This window comes from Octopus bimaculoides, chromosome 9 (assembly GCF_046866305.1).
Source record: "Octopus bimaculoides isolate indiv1 chromosome 9, ASM4686630v1, whole genome shotgun sequence".
Classification (NCBI taxonomy): Eukaryota; Metazoa; Mollusca; class Cephalopoda; order Octopoda; family Octopodidae; genus Octopus; species Octopus bimaculoides.
Genome location: NC_142936.1, coordinates 74,489,354 through 74,509,050, shown reverse-complemented (window position 1 = coordinate 74,509,050; position 19,697 = coordinate 74,489,354). Strand labels below are relative to the sequence as shown.

At 34.4% G+C, this 19,697-nt stretch overlaps 1 protein-coding gene across 10 annotated transcripts in view; it reads left to right on the top strand.

Annotated features, from left to right (window-relative positions):
* Positions 1-11,481, top strand: part of LOC106877924 (putative methyltransferase-like protein 24) — an 86,612-nt gene extending 75,131 nt beyond the window's left edge. For 9 of the 10 annotated variants that reach the window (XM_089357781.1, XM_089357787.1, XM_089357785.1 and 6 more), the window contains 3 exons: positions 390-464; positions 3,292-3,418; positions 10,616-11,481. In XM_089357781.1, the coding sequence (XP_089213907.1) occupies positions 390-464; positions 3,292-3,418; positions 10,616-10,903 (490 nt within the window). In that variant the 3' untranslated portion in view covers positions 10,904-11,481. The remainder of the gene's footprint in view (positions 1-389; positions 465-3,291; positions 3,419-10,615) is intronic. The other variant, XM_089357790.1, reaches the window with a different exon arrangement.
* Positions 11,482-19,697: the final 8,216 nt, after the last annotated feature.

Genomic DNA, 19,697 nt, shown 5'->3' with positions numbered 1-19,697 from the left:
TGGTGTGTCGTGAATTGATGTGTGGTGTGATGTGAGAGTGTTAGGAGGTGAGATATATTTATATCAGTATTGAAGGAAAGAAAATGGAGAAGAAATGAATGTATGAATAATTTATTTGTATATTATAAAAAAAAAATGAAAATTTCTTTTAAAAACATAACAGTACACTTATGACGGTGATACTCGTTTATAACTATCATGTTCGGCCAAGACTAAGAGACGCTAACGCTCTGTCTGTCTGTGTATCTGTCTGTCTCTCTGTGTCTCTCTTTCTCTCTCTCTCTCTCTCTCTCTCTCTCTCTCTCTCTCTCTCTCTCTCACACACACACACATGCACACAACACAACATATATATATATATATATATATATCTTTCTTTGTTTCAACAGGATTGGTGGTGACTCGAGTTTTGGTGTTCAGATGCATAAAACCTTTGGCTGTGAAGTACATTCCTTTGACCCATTGTAAGCACTGGTTTACTATAGTAATAACAGCAGTAGCAGCAGTAGTCCTAGCTGCATCATCATCATCATCATCATCATCATCATCATCATCATCATCATCATCATCATCATCATCATCATCATTATTATTATTATTATTATTATTATTATTATTATTATTATTATTATTATTAGTGGTGGTGATGGTGGTGCTAATGTACTTATCTCTCTTTTCCAAATTAGTTGTGTTACATTTAGTTCAGTTTGTTGGGTGTTGTATTTGTTTTAACTCAAATCAGGTGTGACCAAGTAGGCCTAGGCTTTCCGCCAATTCCGTCTTTTTATATTTATCTACGACTACATTGTCTAGAGTATTTTTTAATTTCTTATAACTGCAGAGAGATAACTTCTATACCCCTCCGAGAGAGAGAGAGAGAGAGAGAGAGAGAGAGAGAGAGAGAGAGAGAGAGAGAGAGAGAGAGAGAGAGAGAGCGTAGTGGTTCTCTCTGCCACTATTTTCTCTCTGCTAGTAATTGAAGCGAAATCTCCTCACAGTTGAGATTGTTGTGAAGTGACATTATTCTCTTTTAATCTGTTCAAGCATATTGGTTGTGACCATACATGGCCACTATTGCTTTATTAATGTTTGAAGTGTTGAGAAGCTCATACATACTTGCGCAGCGTGTAGGACATTGTAGACAAGATTGCCACAAATCACACTCTACCATCTTAAAAGAATTGAAAAACACATATTAACATAAATAAATCATAGATAGCCCTACAAAAATGGGACTGTCTCTTGTGGAATGTCTTTGTTCATAGGTCTGCTTGATTAGGGCTGTTCACAATGTTGGATATATTTGAGAAAAATGTGATGTTACATTGCTTTCTTTCCTTGTTTTCATTCATTTCCTGGGTTCTGTCAATGGATTATCATGGAATTATTTAAATGTGTGATAAATTGTCGTATAGGACGAGGCAACCAGTGTCGCAGAGAAGTTTCTCTATGAAAATTTCGTATTCTCTATGCTAATATGGGTTGGATGGGTATGATTTAACACAGTGTCTCACCATTAGTTGTGGTCTTTTAAAGATTTACTTTATGGAGACTTGTGTCTGAGATCAAACCATTGATTCCCAAGCTTCCTTGCCTTTTCTCTCTCTCTCTCTCTCTCTCTCTCTCTCTCTCTCTCTTTTACTCTTTACTCTTTTACTTGTTTCAGTCATTTGATTGCGGCCATGCATGAGCACCGCCTTTATTCTTTGTAAACCTAGTACTTATTCTATCGGTCTCTTTTTGCCGAACCGCTAAGTTACGGGGACGTAAACACACCAGCATCGGTTATCAAGCGATAGTGGGGGGGGGAACACACACACAAACACACATACATATATATATACATATATACGACGGGCTTCTTTCAGTTTCCGTCTACCAAATCCACTCACAAAGCTTTGGTCGGTCTGAAGCTATAGTAGAAGACACTCGCCCAAGGTGCCACGCAGTGGGACTGAACCCGGAACCATGTGGTTGGCAAGCAAGCTACTTACCACACAGCCACTCCTTACAGTTTCCTTACGTTTAAATTCTTTGATATGTCTTCGTTCATTATATCTGTGCATGCATGTTTGTATGGGTGAGGAGTTTGTATGCATTAGATTGAGTGTTTGATGACTATAAAGGTAAATGGACGACCAAGTATTTAAATTCTGAGAAGATTACTTTCCCAATACATATAAAGGAATTCACGGAGATGTTAGAGTTGTAAAACAAAATTCCTTTTGGTACAAGTATTCACTCCCTGGTTTTGATGATCCGAAAAAAAAAAGAAAGAAAAAAACTAACCATTCTCCTAGATAGTGGGTTCAAAGAATTGTTAGAAGTGTAGAGATGTTACTTATTTGGCATCGCTCTTTCGATGCTGACTTCTTTGACATGAGATGTTTCAATGCTCTTCTCGTTTTAATGACTCTTCCACCCTCTCCATCTTTCTCTCTCCCTCTTTCTCTCTTCATCTCCCCTCTCTCTCTCTCTCTCTCTCTCTCTTACTCTGTGTGTGTTTACGCGTGTGACCATATCCCTCTTTATGTGCATAAGGTGAGAGAACATATTGATGTCAATCGTGTTCAGTTAATAAATTGGTACGTCTCTCTCACTATCTCGCTCTTCCTAATGTGTGCGTGTGTGTGTGTGTCCAGTTCCAAAAAGTACTGTCGCCAAAATAGACTGAGTGTCCAATCACCCATGCCAAATTCTCATTGTTTGTTTTTATTTCGTTTTGGTTTTTTGTGTTCTGCATTATTGGAGTAGATGTAATTTGTCACTCTGCTTAACTACTTTCATCCCAACCTACCTGAAACTCTTCCTGGGCCTTAGATACAAATTTCCTGTTTTGTAAAGCAATCTCCATTAAAATCTCCCAGAAATTTCTTGTTAATTTATGTTTCAAATCCTAGCTCAAAGGTAGCAAAGTTATTATACTAAATTCGTCATTATTTTTAAAATTAACTGAATCAATGGTAACAAAGGAGTTAACTACACAGTCAGGTCCTTAACTGCTTTTAACAGATTTTGCTCTAAAGCATTTATGCTAGTTCTCTAGTTTGAAAATAACCTTTTTCTTTTGTTTCGTCAGAACCGGAAGCCCCAACAAAAAATAAAATGAGTTACCCTTCACTCACTGACTAAATTAAGAAGTGAAGCGTATCATGTTATACTTGTATGATATATCTGAACTTGTACAGTCCTCTCACCTGCAAACTATGTCTCATTCATTTTAAAATGTTTCTTTTTTTTGTTTTCTCGTATTAACAAAATTATTTTTAACATGCTTTGTTGTCTTCACAGTGTAAAGGGTCCACATCGTGAACTTTCTCATTACCATGCTATCGGATTAGGTGACAAAACAGGCACGTACAAAGGCAGAAAGTTTATGACACTGTTAGACATTCGCAGGCATTTAAATCACATGAACGTAAGTTTTTGTTTATATGTATATCTCTATATATACATGTATGTATGTGTACACACACACACACACACACACACACACACACACACACACACACACACACACACACACACACACACACACACACACACACACACACATGTATATATATATGTATGCACGTATGTATGTATCACGCCTTTAATGACCATTTACTATTATTTCTGTAACAACTCTGCTTTCCACATCGGTTCATTCAATAATTCCAAGTGAAACATTTTACGTAATATTTGTGGATCTAAACGTTAGAGTAGCATTTCCCACGTATATATAAAGGTTAAAAATAAATGTGAAATGACGGACGGGGCAAATACAGTGTCACTGCCACAGCAGAAAAAAATATGGCTGGGGGAAACAGTAGAGAAGATGAAGAAAATCAAGAAGTAGAAGAAGGGTAAGAAATAGAGAAGAAAGGAGGAAGAAGGAGGAGAAAAAGACGAGGAAGAAAAATAAGTAAATTACAACATAGGTAATATGACCAGAACCATTCCTTTAACTGGCTCTCTGTCGCTTACGACAATGAGTGTCCCAGTTGATCCGATTACAGAACAGACACTTTAACGTAGATCTCAAAGGATTTCAAGGTGACATAGAATGTTAATAACTTCCTTAACTTTACAAATAAATGCATGAAATTTTGATACAATATAAAGGACATAACGGAAATTAATATTCGCATGTCAAATCTTGCAGCTCCACTACATCACATATGAAAAATGAGATTACTTAATGGCACCCAGTTTTGCACGCCCGTGCTCTTTCCAAAACTTGCACTGTAACACTCTCAAGAGTTTCAGACCCCACTTCTCTGATTTCTCTATTGATGTTCTCCTTCAGTTGCACCAGCGTCTCCGGTTTGTTGACGTAAACCCTCTCTGTAAGGTATTCCCACAAGAAAAAATCCGGACTTGTCAAGTCTGGGGAACGTGAAGGCCAGTTGACATTGCCGTAGCGGGAGATTATTCTCTCTCTAAATCACTGCCGTAGCAACTGCATTATTTCTCTTGCGTTGCTCTACCTTGCTAGAATCATGTGTGAGGCCTACTTTGAATGGCCTTTACTCGTTATGGTGCAAGTTTTGGGAACTGCACGGGCATGCGAAGTCAAACATAGCTACCATTTAAGAGATGTCATTTTTCATATGTTGCAAAATTTGACTAGTGCATATTAAATTCCATTATGTCTTTTATATTGTATCAAAATGTCATGCAACTATTTGTAAAAGCTAAGGAAGTTATTTAAAAATTGAAACCCATCGGTGACCTTTGGGACACCCTGTATACACACACACACACACACACACACACACACACACACACACACACACACACACACACACACACACACACACACACACACACACACATATATATATATATATATATATATATATATATGTATATATATATATACTTGGAATGACCTATTATAAATACCATTGGAACTCACACACATGGTACAGGAAACTTATATGTATAAGTTGTTTTTGTTAATAAGGTAACCATTATTAAATAAGAATCCGTCTGGCCACAGGTGCTCCGTCTGACTACAGGTGGCATTCATTCCCTCCTTCCATGCATGTGGGCGCAGTTGTCACCACAGATCAGGGGATTTTCTGCTTTAATAATGGAACTGCAGATACAATATCCTTACGTATCTCACGTCTGTTTTCATTCCTCCACTTTACTCTATATTTCATATCTTTTCTATAATAACTATTGCACCGTCTCTGATGAAGGGGTATGTAAAATATCCCGGAAACAGCTGTAAGATATTCCCTTTATAAATGTTCTTTATAAATCCACAGCCTTGGTTTTTTTTTATCTCATTCTGTTAGTCTGTTACAGTCTGTCAGACGTAGCCCATGATGAATACCACAAGGTATTAGAAATACGTATTCGCCTTTATATATTTAATTCTTTATATTGAACACTCAATATTTCATATATTCAATAAGACATTCAATACTTCATTTCATTGTACCATCCATTTTTATATTATATATTATATATTCCATATTCTATATCCCACATTAATTTTACAAGAATATAAATAAAACATAAAAAACAGACAGAGTTGGAACTCTTTTAAATAAAATAATATATATATATATATATATATACACACACACATACATACATATATATATATATATATATATATATATATATATATATATATATATATATATATATATATATATATATATATATATATACATTTATGTATACTCTTTACTCTTTTACTTGTTTCAGTCATTTGACAGCGGTCATGCAGGAGCACCGCCTTTAGACGATCAAATCGACCCCAGGACTTATTCTTTGGAAGCCTAGTACTTATTCTATCGGTCGCTTTTTGCCGAACCGCTAAGTTACGGGGACGTAAACATACCAGCATCGGTTCTCAAGCGATGTTGGGGGGAGGGACAAACACAGACACACGAGCATATACACACACATACATATATAAATACATATATACGACAGGCTATAGTAGAAGACATTTGTCTAAGGTGCCACGCAGTGGGACTGAACCCGGAACCGCGTGGTTGGTAAGGAAGCTACTTACCACACAGCCACTCCTGCACCTATATATATATATATATATATATATATATATATATATATATATATATATATATATATATATATATATATATATATATATATATATATATATATATATATATATATATATATATATATATATATATATATATATATATATATATATATATATATATATATATATATATATATATATATATATATATATATATATATATATATATATATATATATATATATATATATATATATATATATATATATATATATATATATATATATATATATATATATATATATATATATGCGAGTAAAAATAATTACAATAAAAGTGGGTTTTTTTTTTGTATGATTGTGTATAGAGGAATACATTATTTTGTTTAAAAGAGTTCCAACACTGTCTGTTTTTTATGTTTTATTTATATTCCTGCAGAACCAATGTGGGTTATAGAATATGGAATATACAATATATAATATACTATACAATATATAATATAAAATAAAATAAAATAAAAATGGATGGCACCATGAAATAAAGTATTGAATGTAGATGAAATATTGAGTGTTCAATATAAAGGATCAAATATTGATCCTTTATATTGAACACTCAATATTTCATCTACATTCAATACTTTATTTCATGGTGCCATCCATTTTTATTTTATTTTATTTCATATTATATATTGTATAGTATATTATATATTGTATATTCCATATTCTATAACCCACATTGGTTCTGCAGGAATATAAATAAAACATAAAAAACAGACAGTGTTGGAACTCTTTTAAACAAAATAATATATATATATATATATATATATATATATATATATATATATATATATATATATATATATATATATATATATATATATATATATAAGATAATAAGAGTGAAAAAACTACAGAAGGCTTGTGTTACATGGTTAAAGTATATATTAAAATTATGTCAGAAAAATGTTAGAAAAATGTTAGAAAAATGTTATAAAATCTTTTTGGTATATAAACATTGTATTTTGAGAAATAACCGGTTTCGTGTTGTCTTTTCAAATGAAGTAGAGAAATTTGAAAAGACAACACGAAACCGGTTATTTCTCAAAATACAATGTTTATATACCAAAAAGATTTTATAACATTTTTTTAACATTTTTCTAACATTTTTCTGACATAATTTTAATATATACTTTAACCATGTAACACAAGCCTTCTGTAGTTTTTTCACTCTTATTATATTTTATACATTCAACCACGTGCTTTCACATACCAACTTGCTCAACTATATATATATATATACACACATTTATGTATGTGTGTGTATATATATATATATATATATATATATATATATATATATCGTGCTCCAGATCCCGCTGTCACACCTGCCCCTTCATCACCAACACTACCTCTGTCACCGGATCGAACCTACAAACACTTCACATTCCACACAGTTTCACCTGCACCTCCTCCAACCTTATTTACTGCATCAAATGCACCCTATGCAACCAACTCTACGTGGGGCAGACCGGCCGCCGGCTGGCCGACCGTTTCACCGAACACCTAAGGGACGTTCGGCTAGGTTCGGACTCCCCTGTCGGCCGTCACTTCCAACTGCCCAACCACTCTCCCTCTAACATCTCCGTTTTTGGCCTCGCCCTGCACCATGGGTCCACTCCCTCGCGACTCCACTTGGAGCAACGCTACATTTTCAACCTTAATTCTTCTTTCCCCTTCGGACTCAACGCAGCTTTCTCTTCCTTATGACTCTCCCCTTTACGTCCCTGCAACACTTTACATAATTTTTTTTTTAATCCCCCCCCCCTGTTCCCCTTACATTATATCCCTTATTCTCTTGTTATTACACTTACTTCTTTCCCAATTTTTATCTCACCACTACCTACACGCACACATACCCACACACCTTACATATATACCGCCCACATACATGACAAACATACATACGCGCCCTCACACACACATAGCCGAACGCACATATATACACACACACACCCATATATACGCGCACGCCTACATACACAGCCGCATACACATGCACACACATACACACAGGAGTGCACACACAAAATAACACACATACCTGGCACACATACGCACGCACACACATAAACACACACATACACACCCCTCACATACATAAAACCACACACACACACACACACATACACGACACACATACACATATACACACATGCACACATACACATATACACACATGCACACACACCTCTCACATACACAATACTCACTCATATACATAACACATACGCACGCACGAAAACATACACAATATACACATACACGCACGCACAAAAAATATACACACACGCGCACACGGAAACACATACAGACACACATAAACACACACACACCCGTACCTAACACTCACAATCCCACACACACACGCACATCCACACATATACACACACACGCACACACCCACATACACACACACTTCTCACCAACACTACACACTCACACAGACACGCATACAATCATACACACATGGGCATAAACAACACACGCATATACAATAGCAAACGCACGCACACACACGTACACAGCAACGCACATACACACAACATACACATACACACAAATACACACGCACGCACAGAAAACATACACATACACACACGCGCACATACAAAATACACACACACACGTACACGTACCTAACACCGACAACCCCACACAAACACGAACACACACACACCCAAATAACCACCTGTTGACCTTCTACCTACACTGTCTACAGCGTCCACTAACCAGTCCTGCTACTAATTTCTTCCACTACGTCATACACACACACACACATACACAAACACACTAACAGATAAACCACCAAACCATGCACACACACACACACACATACATACGCACACACACGTTCTGTTATCACACACACACACTCGCAGACTTTCGCAAACGCACAGATTCATCTCCCTTTTTCACTCTCCTATCTTAGAAAGAACTTTTCCCCCACCACCTCCTCTTCCGGTCTTTTCATCATGTAACCTCGTGGGCATCGGTACCATTTTCCTCTTTCTCCGTTCTTCCATTCTCCGAACTTTCCATCTTTCCGACGAAGGGCTACGCCCGAAACGTCATACACTCTCTCTTTCCTTTCCTGAGCGTCCAATAATACTATCCATATCACGTCCTCACTTTGTTGTTTTTTTGTTTTTTTGTTATTGTTTTTTTTAACTATATATATATATATATATATATATATATATATATATATATATATATATATATATATATATATATATATATATATACGTGTATATATGTATGTGTATATATGTATATATAAATATGCGTGTCTGTATCTATGTGTAGTATGTGTTTGTATATAAATGTAATTAGGTATATGTCTGTGTATTGATGCAAGAAGATTCTTACAGAGTTAAACTTGTGATTCTTTTCGTTAGGTCTACCTGGTAAAATGAAGACATGTGGCATAGTAGTTAGTGTAGACGTCTCATTATTGAAAGGGTGTTGTGTTATGTTCTTGAGTAGGACACTTTATTTCATGTTTCTATAGTCTACTCAGCAACGTTGTTTAGTTTGTTACATAAGAATTTACACATCAATTCATCCATTAACATTTCGAAATCCTTTTGGCCTCATCATCCAAATGAAATAATGGTAATTATAACGTTGTTCATACACTTTGCAATAGGTTGCAAAAGATCATAGAAATACTGCTATAATTGTATATATATTTAAAAAAAAACTTTTTTTAATTAACTTTTATTTCCAGTTTTCGCTATATTGTAAGGTAATGACTTCTTGATAAAAAATGAGATGAGTAATTATGGAATCTTCACTAATAGCAAAGCGAAAACCAAGATTCAGGACAGATTCATTACATATAAAATAAACCCTAAAGTTCCCCCGAACAATTGGATTGTATAAGTTTTAAGTACAGAATTGATGATTTTATTTGTTATAGTAATAGTCATATGATTCTTAGCAACGTCCCGGCAAAGAGGTGCACATGTTATTATTTCATTCTGTTTTGGAAAATGAAATAACGTACCTCTCTTCTGATGAACAGGCAACAAACTGCAACTCAGAAAGGATTATCATCATTTCATTCTGATGATGAGGATAACAATATAAAATACTAATGGATTTAGCTAAACTATTGTCCCAAAGATAAAGGATTAGCAAATGAAAAGCAAAAATCCTTCATAAAAACTATGACTTTCTTTCTTTCTTACTTTCCTTCTTTCTTTCTGTTCTTCCTCCTTCCCTGTTCCCTATTCCCATCGCTTTCCATTTTTTTGTTTCTTTGTTTGTTTCTTTCACTCCGTCTTTCATTTTTCATTTTTCCTTTCTCTTTCTTTCTCTTTCTTTTTCTTTCTCTCTGTCTTCTTTTCTGTTTTTCTGTTCTTCAGTTCTCTTTTGCTACTTTATTCCTTCTTTGTTTTTCTCCCATCCACTCTCTCCCCTTCCTTCCCTGTCTCTGTTTGGCCCATTCGGTTGTCTGTGCGTCATCCATTACTTATTTTCACAAAATTGTTTTTAATTAACAACTTCTTTAATTTCCTTTTATTTCATTTTTCAGAAGGATATCTGTATTTTGAAAATGGATATAGAAGGGTCAGAATGGAGCTCCTTGAAGAAGGCGATGTCTGACGGCGAACTAGATCATGTGAAACAAATACCGCTTGAGTTTCACTCACCTGCAAAGGGAGCGAAGTTTTTCCGTAATGCTCTTAATACTATCAAGAAACTGATGGATCTTAATTTCCGAGTATATTTAGTAGACAGGAATAATGCCTGCAGATACAAAAATGACAGAAACATTCAGTTGACCAAATGTTACAACATCTACTTCATTAAAGTTAGTTAATATAAAAATATATATAATACCTGAACACAGACAATATATACTCCCATACCCACACAAGCACGCAATACCTGAACACAGGCTATATATGCATACACACGCAACTTTCATTAACACGCAGTACATTTATAGACAAAAATAACTTTCGCCCACAGATATACACCATACACATGCACACTATTTGGTCACATACACACTCACACATTTACACACACCACGTGAAAAAGAACCCCTTAACTGCTACACACACTAGCCCCTATTTACACGCACACACACTTACACATTCATACACACCATTCTCACATACCCACACAGGCAACGCGCACCTTCATTTGGGATCAGCGGTACTTTATTATTTCCCTTTCTGTCAACCTCTTTTTAAAAAAATATTATTATCTCCCTTTCTTTCAAACGTTTTTCTCATCATTTGCCATGCTTGACCGCTAAATCTACAAGTTTTTTTTCATTCACTCTCTGTTTATTTTCTCATTCCTTTCTGTTGAAGAGCGTAGACTCGAAATGTAAAAAGAACTTTTCCATTTTCCCGAGCGTCAAACTAATACATTTGCTTGTTGTTCATACACCGGTCTTCGACTTTCGTTTCTCTATAAATTTCAACGACACATACATACATACATACATACATACATACATAGTGTGTGTGTGTGTAGGTATTTGTGCAAGTATCTATATGTATATGTTGTCTATGTAGATGTGTGTATATATTTGCATATATGTATATACATATATGAATATGTATATATGTATGTATATGTATATGTATGTGTGTGTATATATCTATATGTATACGTGTATATATATGTATATATATATATATATATATATATATATATATATATATATATATATATATATATATGCGTGTGTGTGTGTGTGTGTGTGTGTTTACATGTGCACATATGCATCTATGTGTGTATGTATATATATTTTTTTACGGGTTAGACAAGGGAATCAACAAATAAAGCAACAAGCCCGTATAATTCATTTATGTATTGAGAAAAGATATGGCAAAACTCACATCAAAAACAGCACAAAGCTGTTATAATATATTTGAGTCCAAGGCACAAAGCCATCACAAAATATTAGAGTTCAAAGCACAGAGCTGTTACAAATAGATTGACTATGTCAGTCCTTCTTATTTGAAAATCCAGTGTTGGAGATACGAAGTCGTAGATTTCCTTAGTTTATTCAAATTTCTCCAAAATACCATTCGAAACAAAAGGAAGGTCACTCTTCTTATCTTGTGTTGTTACCGTTCATGTCGAAACCCCACAACATTGGAGTGAGAAAGATAGAGTGATAGCGAGTACAGGAAGAAGACAGAATGCTGCTTTCATTTTGCCTGTTATTTTAGCAACAGCCGATAAATAGAAATAGAGAGAGAGACAGACAGACAGAATGGCATTTGTTTGAGAAAGGTGAACCAATGAACCAGGCCTGTCTGCCTGCGGTCGTCTCCTTTTGCCAACTAACTTTTCCTTACGGGATTTTAGTATTTATAATTATCTAGAGCAGCCAGAGAGACATTGTTGAGTATAATAGGAAACTGATGTAGGTAATTCTTTATCCCATTTCGACTTTTGGTGGTTAGAAGATGTCAAGATGTTCAAATGGAAAAGCACATAAATCGGCTTGGCAGGCCATATGTTGAACGTTACTGCTGTCATCTATCGTATTTTCTGTGAGAAAATAAATACCGTTGTAACCTTAAGGGGAATTCTATAGATTCAGGTTCGAATCTATATGCCCAAATGAAATCCACTCGTAATAATACATTGAATTTGCATACATGTTAAATAAATAAATAAATAAATTGATAAATAAATTGATAAATAAAGAAATTAATGAATGAATAAATAAAGTGAAACTTTTTTTTTTAAATTTAAAAATTAATAGTTGCATAAGGTTGTGGTAAAATTTCAAAGTTATAGACGATGACATGAACAAAATTGTTTTCTTTGTGATATTTAACCAAACTTTATAAATATGACAATATTCTTTAACATAATTGTATTTGAGAGCAAATTTTATTAATATTACTGAATGATGTGTAAATTTTTATTTAAACTGAATGGTTTGTAGCATTGAATTTGTATATTAATGAGGATATTATAATATCTCAGTGGATTAATAAATAAATTTAGTATTAAGCACCATAATATATTTGTCTTAAGTGCTAATTTTATCATTATATTGGTAGTTAAATTTAAGATACGTTTTAATTATGCTATCATCTTTATATAAAACTAGCAGAAAGACCACCATTCGGGCGGTTTTCTGCTAGGTCCTTGATAATATTTTCGCATTTGATTCCCATTTCTAATAATTTTATTATTTTACGTCTAATTATTTCTTTGTATAATAGTGCTCACGTTCTTAGTAAATATTGCTTTCAATATTTTATCGCAGTCATAATCTCTCTTTTGTAAACAAACATCACGGTAGTCCAATAACATAGGGAAAAACAGTTTATCAAGTTTTACCCTCCCGTCAAAGCAACATAGAGATTTCAATTCAGCAGCACATCTGTAAGCTTTGCAGGGTGTGTGTGTGTGAGAGAGAGAGAGAGAGAGAGAGGGGGAGAACATTGCAAACAATGAATGAAATAAACATGAAATGAAAAAATCGTATAAATAAAAGGGCATTACTACAAATGTATACACCCCCGACTTTGTTGCCTCATAACATCCAGAAAAATGGATACTTTTTAACAAAATTTTCTACAAATGCTGCTTAGGTACTGTGCCTTCAGAGTATATAGGGATTTATGGGAAAGAATTTTTGCGAGGGTGTGGAGAGAGGAGTTTCAGAAAATTAACACAATCTGACTTTTTTCCTTTATGACTTTCAAGAAGATGGGTATCATTTAATGAAAATTTATACAAATCCCTTTCAAACGGCATAGATTACGATTATAAAGAAATTTGTAGGGAAAATTTTATCGGGGATTTTACCCATTTAAAAAAAAAACATAGCCTTCGAAATGATGGGGGTTGATGGGTGTGGCATCTTAGTTTGAAAAAAAAAACGTTTGAAGAATCTTTTTTACATCCCTCCATCATCATCCCACTCCGGATTCTGGCCATTTTTTTTTTTGCACTTCAAAACCATGGGAAGAGCATTTTCGGTAAAAAATGGTTTTTAAATTGTTAATATTTTCAGAGGGAAATGTGATTTAGGAGCGATTTGGCTGTTGTTTCTAGCACATCCAAAGACAACACTCCTCGTTTCTTTATCACACTTGCATGTCTTTCAATATTTTTTTTCCCTATAAGGCTGCGAGCTGGCAGAAACTTTTGCACGCCGAGCAAAATGCTTAGTGGTATTTCGTCTGTCTTTATGTTCTGAGTTCAAATTCCGCCGAGGTCAACTTTGCCTTTCATCCTTTTGGGGTCAATAAATTAAGTACCAGTTGCGTACTGGGGTCGATCTAATCGACAAGCCTCCTCCCCCAAAATTTCCGGCTTTGTACTTAGAGTAGAAAAGAATATTTTCCCCCATAAATACTTTTATATGCTATAAAAAGAAAATCTGAAAAATTATGAATTGTTTGCAATACCACTCACTGCCCCCGATTGTTTCTGTTTGGAATTTAAAATATTGGAGAGCCTGAGAAGGTCATTGTTGGCATTTATCCACAGTAATTTTTTAAAAATTGCAGAGATGTACTTGCATAGCAAGTGACTTGATCTGAGATCGTGTGCTGAAGCAAAAACAATTGCAGCGTGGAAAATGTTTTTACACCATTCAAGAACACACAAATACCCTTAGTTTCACTTCACCATTAAAACTTCATTTGTGTCAAAATATTTTCGTCCCATTAAAACCGCGAACTGTTCACTGACAAAACTTCACAATAGTGATGCAGCACGAAGTTTTGTCATTGAAAAGCGCGTGCGCGCACATACCCGTGCACGCACGCACATACACACACATACATACACACACATACACACATTCATTGCCTTTAAATTGTGTGTATGTGTAACTAGGTGTGTGCACGTGTGTGTATTGGTGTGTGTGTGTATGTGTGCGTATCACTGTGGAAGTTGTGTTTGGAAACTGTAAATAAGATGCAAGTTTCGAGTATTTGTTGGTAACATTTTTCTCCTCGTCTTCTAATAGTAATTACCCAAATTTCTAGCCTCTTCTTACAGCTATCTCGCGTTCAAAAATTATACGGGTATTTAAAAAAAAAATTTATTCAATAAATACGTATACATTAATATCGAATTAACACTTAAAAGAGAAAGAGAGAGACTTTGCAAATGAAAATGGAATACTTATGAGTGAATGCAATGAATATTTGAATTTGCGATGAGTTGGACGCAGTGAATATTTAAATTTGCGAGAAATTGGAGTTTAAAAAAAATCAATAAACTTGAGAAATCGAAATTATAAGAAATTTCTTGAAACATGAATTTATAAAAATATTTCCAGACAGTCAACCCTTTAATAATTGCTTTCTTTTAGTACTTTTAGTAATTGTTACATACCTAATTAATAAGCAACTTTTTCCATCGTAGTATAGATAATTATAAGTATATAAGTTAAATTCAATAATAATAGTATATAAATAATTTTATAAAAAGGCTCTATCGTGATTAAAAACATTTCTATTGTAAGTATGTATTTCTGGTTATTTTTTCCGTAAGCAATGAATGTATAATTTTATAAACATTGATTTGCAGTGGTTATTTTCCTCTGATAAACTAAGTAAATTTGTTTTTCACTTGTTACTTCTTTTCTACTCAAGGCACAAGACCCGAATTTTTGAGGGAGGGGGCTAGTCGATTGGATCGACTCCAGTACGCAACTGGTACTTAATTTATGGACCCCGAAAGGATGAAAGGCAAAGTCGACCTCGGCGGAATTTGAAATCAGAACGTAACAGCAGACGAAATGTCAATTTCTTTATTGCCATCCAGGGGCTAAACATAGAAATGGACAGAATAACTGATGGGATCAATAAATCGATATGATTTTACATAAAATATGACTTTTAAAAATTAAATGAAATATAAAAAATCGAATGAAATTAACAATACAGGGACAATACAAATGAAGCGATGATCAGGTCACGCTCCGACCCCACAAGCCCCGATCTATCGCTGGTACTTTTTTTGTTCTCTTTTTTTCCGTCTATTCACATGGTTCCTTGCACGCACAACACTCGTGCAACATGCTTCCATCTCTTTTGGAACGTACACTCCGACAGACATCTCCTCTCCAGCCACACTTTCCTTTTCAAATGAAAAGTAAAAAATGAACGTAAATTGTGGCCAGAGATAAAGTTGCCTGTCTTAATTCCTTTTATCCTAGTCTTCCATACTGCCTCTTTCGCTATTGCTACAACCATGAGAAAACAATTCTTACCTTCGTTTGTTAAAATTCCCGGTGGGTCAATTTTTATAATTGACTCAGTCGACAGCTGTACTCTTCCTTCGCCGGACAACAGGTGTTCAGCATAAGCCCACATTTCAGATATCTCTGGACACTGAACAATAGCGTGAGGAACGGTTTCCCTGTCCTCCCCGCATCTTGGATAGATCGGCGACTGACGCTTACAGTGTCTTGCGAGCTTATTCCAAACGGGCAAGGCACCTCTATAGCATTGCTAGTTTAAGGACTTTTGGAAGCTGTCCAACGTTCTCAACCCGAATGTACGGTGAAGCAGACTGTCCAGTTGAACCTCTAAATATACAATGTTTGCAGTGTGTTCTTTAATTGGTGTACAAAGAAAAAGAGTTTTGGGACTTCCAATTGCTCATGAGAGAAGCAAGTATTTGAATAACTTATGTCTGATGTCACGGGAATATTGAACTTTAAAATTTATAAAGTCTATCTTATAAATTGTAAGATATCCTACAGTGTATAAGCGTGTGTCCGTACGAAGACCTTTCGTTATTTAGAAACCTTAAGGTTTCTTTTTCTTTAAATCTCTAGTCACATTATCACAATTAAACAGCGTTTCAGAATCGATTTCCTTTAAAGCGAAAAAAACAAAATCGACGTAATTTTCAGACAGCCAAATTTGGTACAGATTGATCCAGCGGTTTGGCTGTGCATAGAGGAAACACACACACACACACACACACACACACACACACACACACACACACACACACACACACACACACACACACACACACACACGCACACGCGCACACACACGCACACACAGAGAAAAGATAAAAGTGAAATTATAGTGTTATGAAAAGTGAAGCTATTATACCATTGCAAAAAAATAAAATCGGAAGGGTTTTATGTTTTAAAAAAATTAACTCAACTATATATCGAACGATTTCACGATTACTAGAATAATATCTAGCTTTTGATCATCAGTATAGTACGGTAAGATTTTTATCCCATTATTGAATTAATTAAATATATATCCGGAATATATTCAGTGTTGAACTTTATTCCGTTTTAGACACGTGTACCGAGAGCGACTCAAAAAATTTCCGCTTTTTGCATAGATGTATAGGGATAAACAGCATTGCGTTTGCTATGTCGGATACATAAGGTGTTTGTTTTGGTAAGTTGAGGATTTTGTTTATTTTTATATGTCTGTACTGTACTATACTGATGATCGAAAGCTAGATTTTATTCTAGTAATCGTGAAATCGTTTGATATATAGTTATTTTTTTTTTTAAAAAGGTTGGCTTTTTTAAGAGTTGCTTTTCCTCGCATTCGGTAAAAATGTGCTTATTTTTGGAAGTCTAGTGTGTGGCATTATTCTGTTGTAATGCCATAATCCTTTATATATAAAATCTAAATAATATGCTAAAAATTTATGGTGGAGTAGGAAATATTTTCTTTTATTCCTCATACGATTAGGAAAAAATTATATTTAAAATGTGTCAATTGTAAGTCTCCATTTTCTTTTAATTTTTACACACACACACACACACACACACACACACACACACACACACACACACACACACACACACACACACACACACACACACACACACACACACACGCACGCACACTCACATACGTTATATCCTCATGGATAAACGAATACATTGCAACAGTGTAATCTATATATATAAAAATGAGAATGTGTGTCTGTCTGTCTGTCTGTCTGTCTGTGTGTTTCCCTAAAACTCGAGAACTACACAACCAATTTCATTCAAATTTTACACATGTCTTACTTAGGGTTCCGGTTGTGTTTTAGTCAAAAAAATTTTTTAACTTCTTGCAGAGTTCGAGCCCACGGCAACATAATATCTCCTCCACTATTTAAGTATTACGTGTCAAAAGTGAAACAAAAACACTCATGCCAAATACTTTCACTTTAAAAATGAAACTATTCCACTAACTGAAACAATCACATTTCGATACTGTAATGACAGATACTTTCACTTTAATGGTGTGTGTATATATATATATACAGAGAGAGAGAGAGAGAGAGAGAGAGAGAGAGAGAGAGAAAGAGAGATAGAGATGTATATGTATACATATACATGTATATGTACACGTATATGTATAGATATATATATAGATATAGATCTATATGCATACATGTATATGTATACATATGTGTAGATGTATATATATAGGTGTACATCTAATATGTACACATATATAAATGCATACAGATATCTATACATATATACACCCATACACACACACACATATATATGCACACAAACACACACATTAGTCATTTGTTTTCTTATCCAAAACTACGTCAAAAGTATTGAATGGATCTTTAAGAAATTTGGAAATTATATTCTATGCATAATGGCCATAACCCCCATGAAAATTCATATATTTTTGATGTTGATGAAATTTTAACCATACAGATTACACACAAATAAAGTAATATTTCTAAAATTTTTTCTTCTTAGAAGTTACAAAGACCCCTTCATGGAGACTTCACACCCACAATTTAGTCATTTTTCCTAAGCAAAGACGAATACAGTTGTACCATTGGTAGCTATAGGGTCACCCGAACATAACAGATGAGCATTATTTGTAATTCAACGGTACAACAGTGTAAGACTATCCTTTCAGATATACTTACATTGTGATTTCTGCAATGTGGTGCATAAATTGTCAAGTAAATGAGACTCATCTTTGCCTCCACTGATTCACTTGCAAAGTGATGAGTAAAATTATTTCGTTGCAGACCTCCTTTGAGTCTTTTTATTATCACTGCGACACATATAGTCCCCACACATTTCGATACTGTAATGACAGATACTTTCAGAGAGAGAGAGAAAGAGAGAAAGAGAGAGAGAGAGAGAGATGTATATGTATACATATAGATGTACACGTATATGTAAAGATATATATATAGATATAGATCTATATGCATACATGTATATGTATACATATGTGTAGATGTATATATATAGATGTACATGTAATATGTACACATATATACATATATATACATGCATACAGATATCTATACATATATACACCCATCACACACATACACATGCACACAAACACACACATTAGTCATTTGTTTTCTTATCCAAAACTACGTCAAAAGTACTGAACAGATCTTTATGAAATTTGGAAATTATATTCTATGCATAACGGCCATAACTCCCATGAAAATTCATATATTTTTGATGTTGATGAAATTTTAACCCGAACATAACAGATGAGCATTATTTGTAATTCAACGGTACAACAGTGTAAGACTACCCTTTCAGATATACTTACATTGTGATTTCTGCAATGTGGTGCATAAATTGTCAAGTAAATGAGACGCATCTTTGCCTCCACTGATTCTCTTGCAAAGTGTTG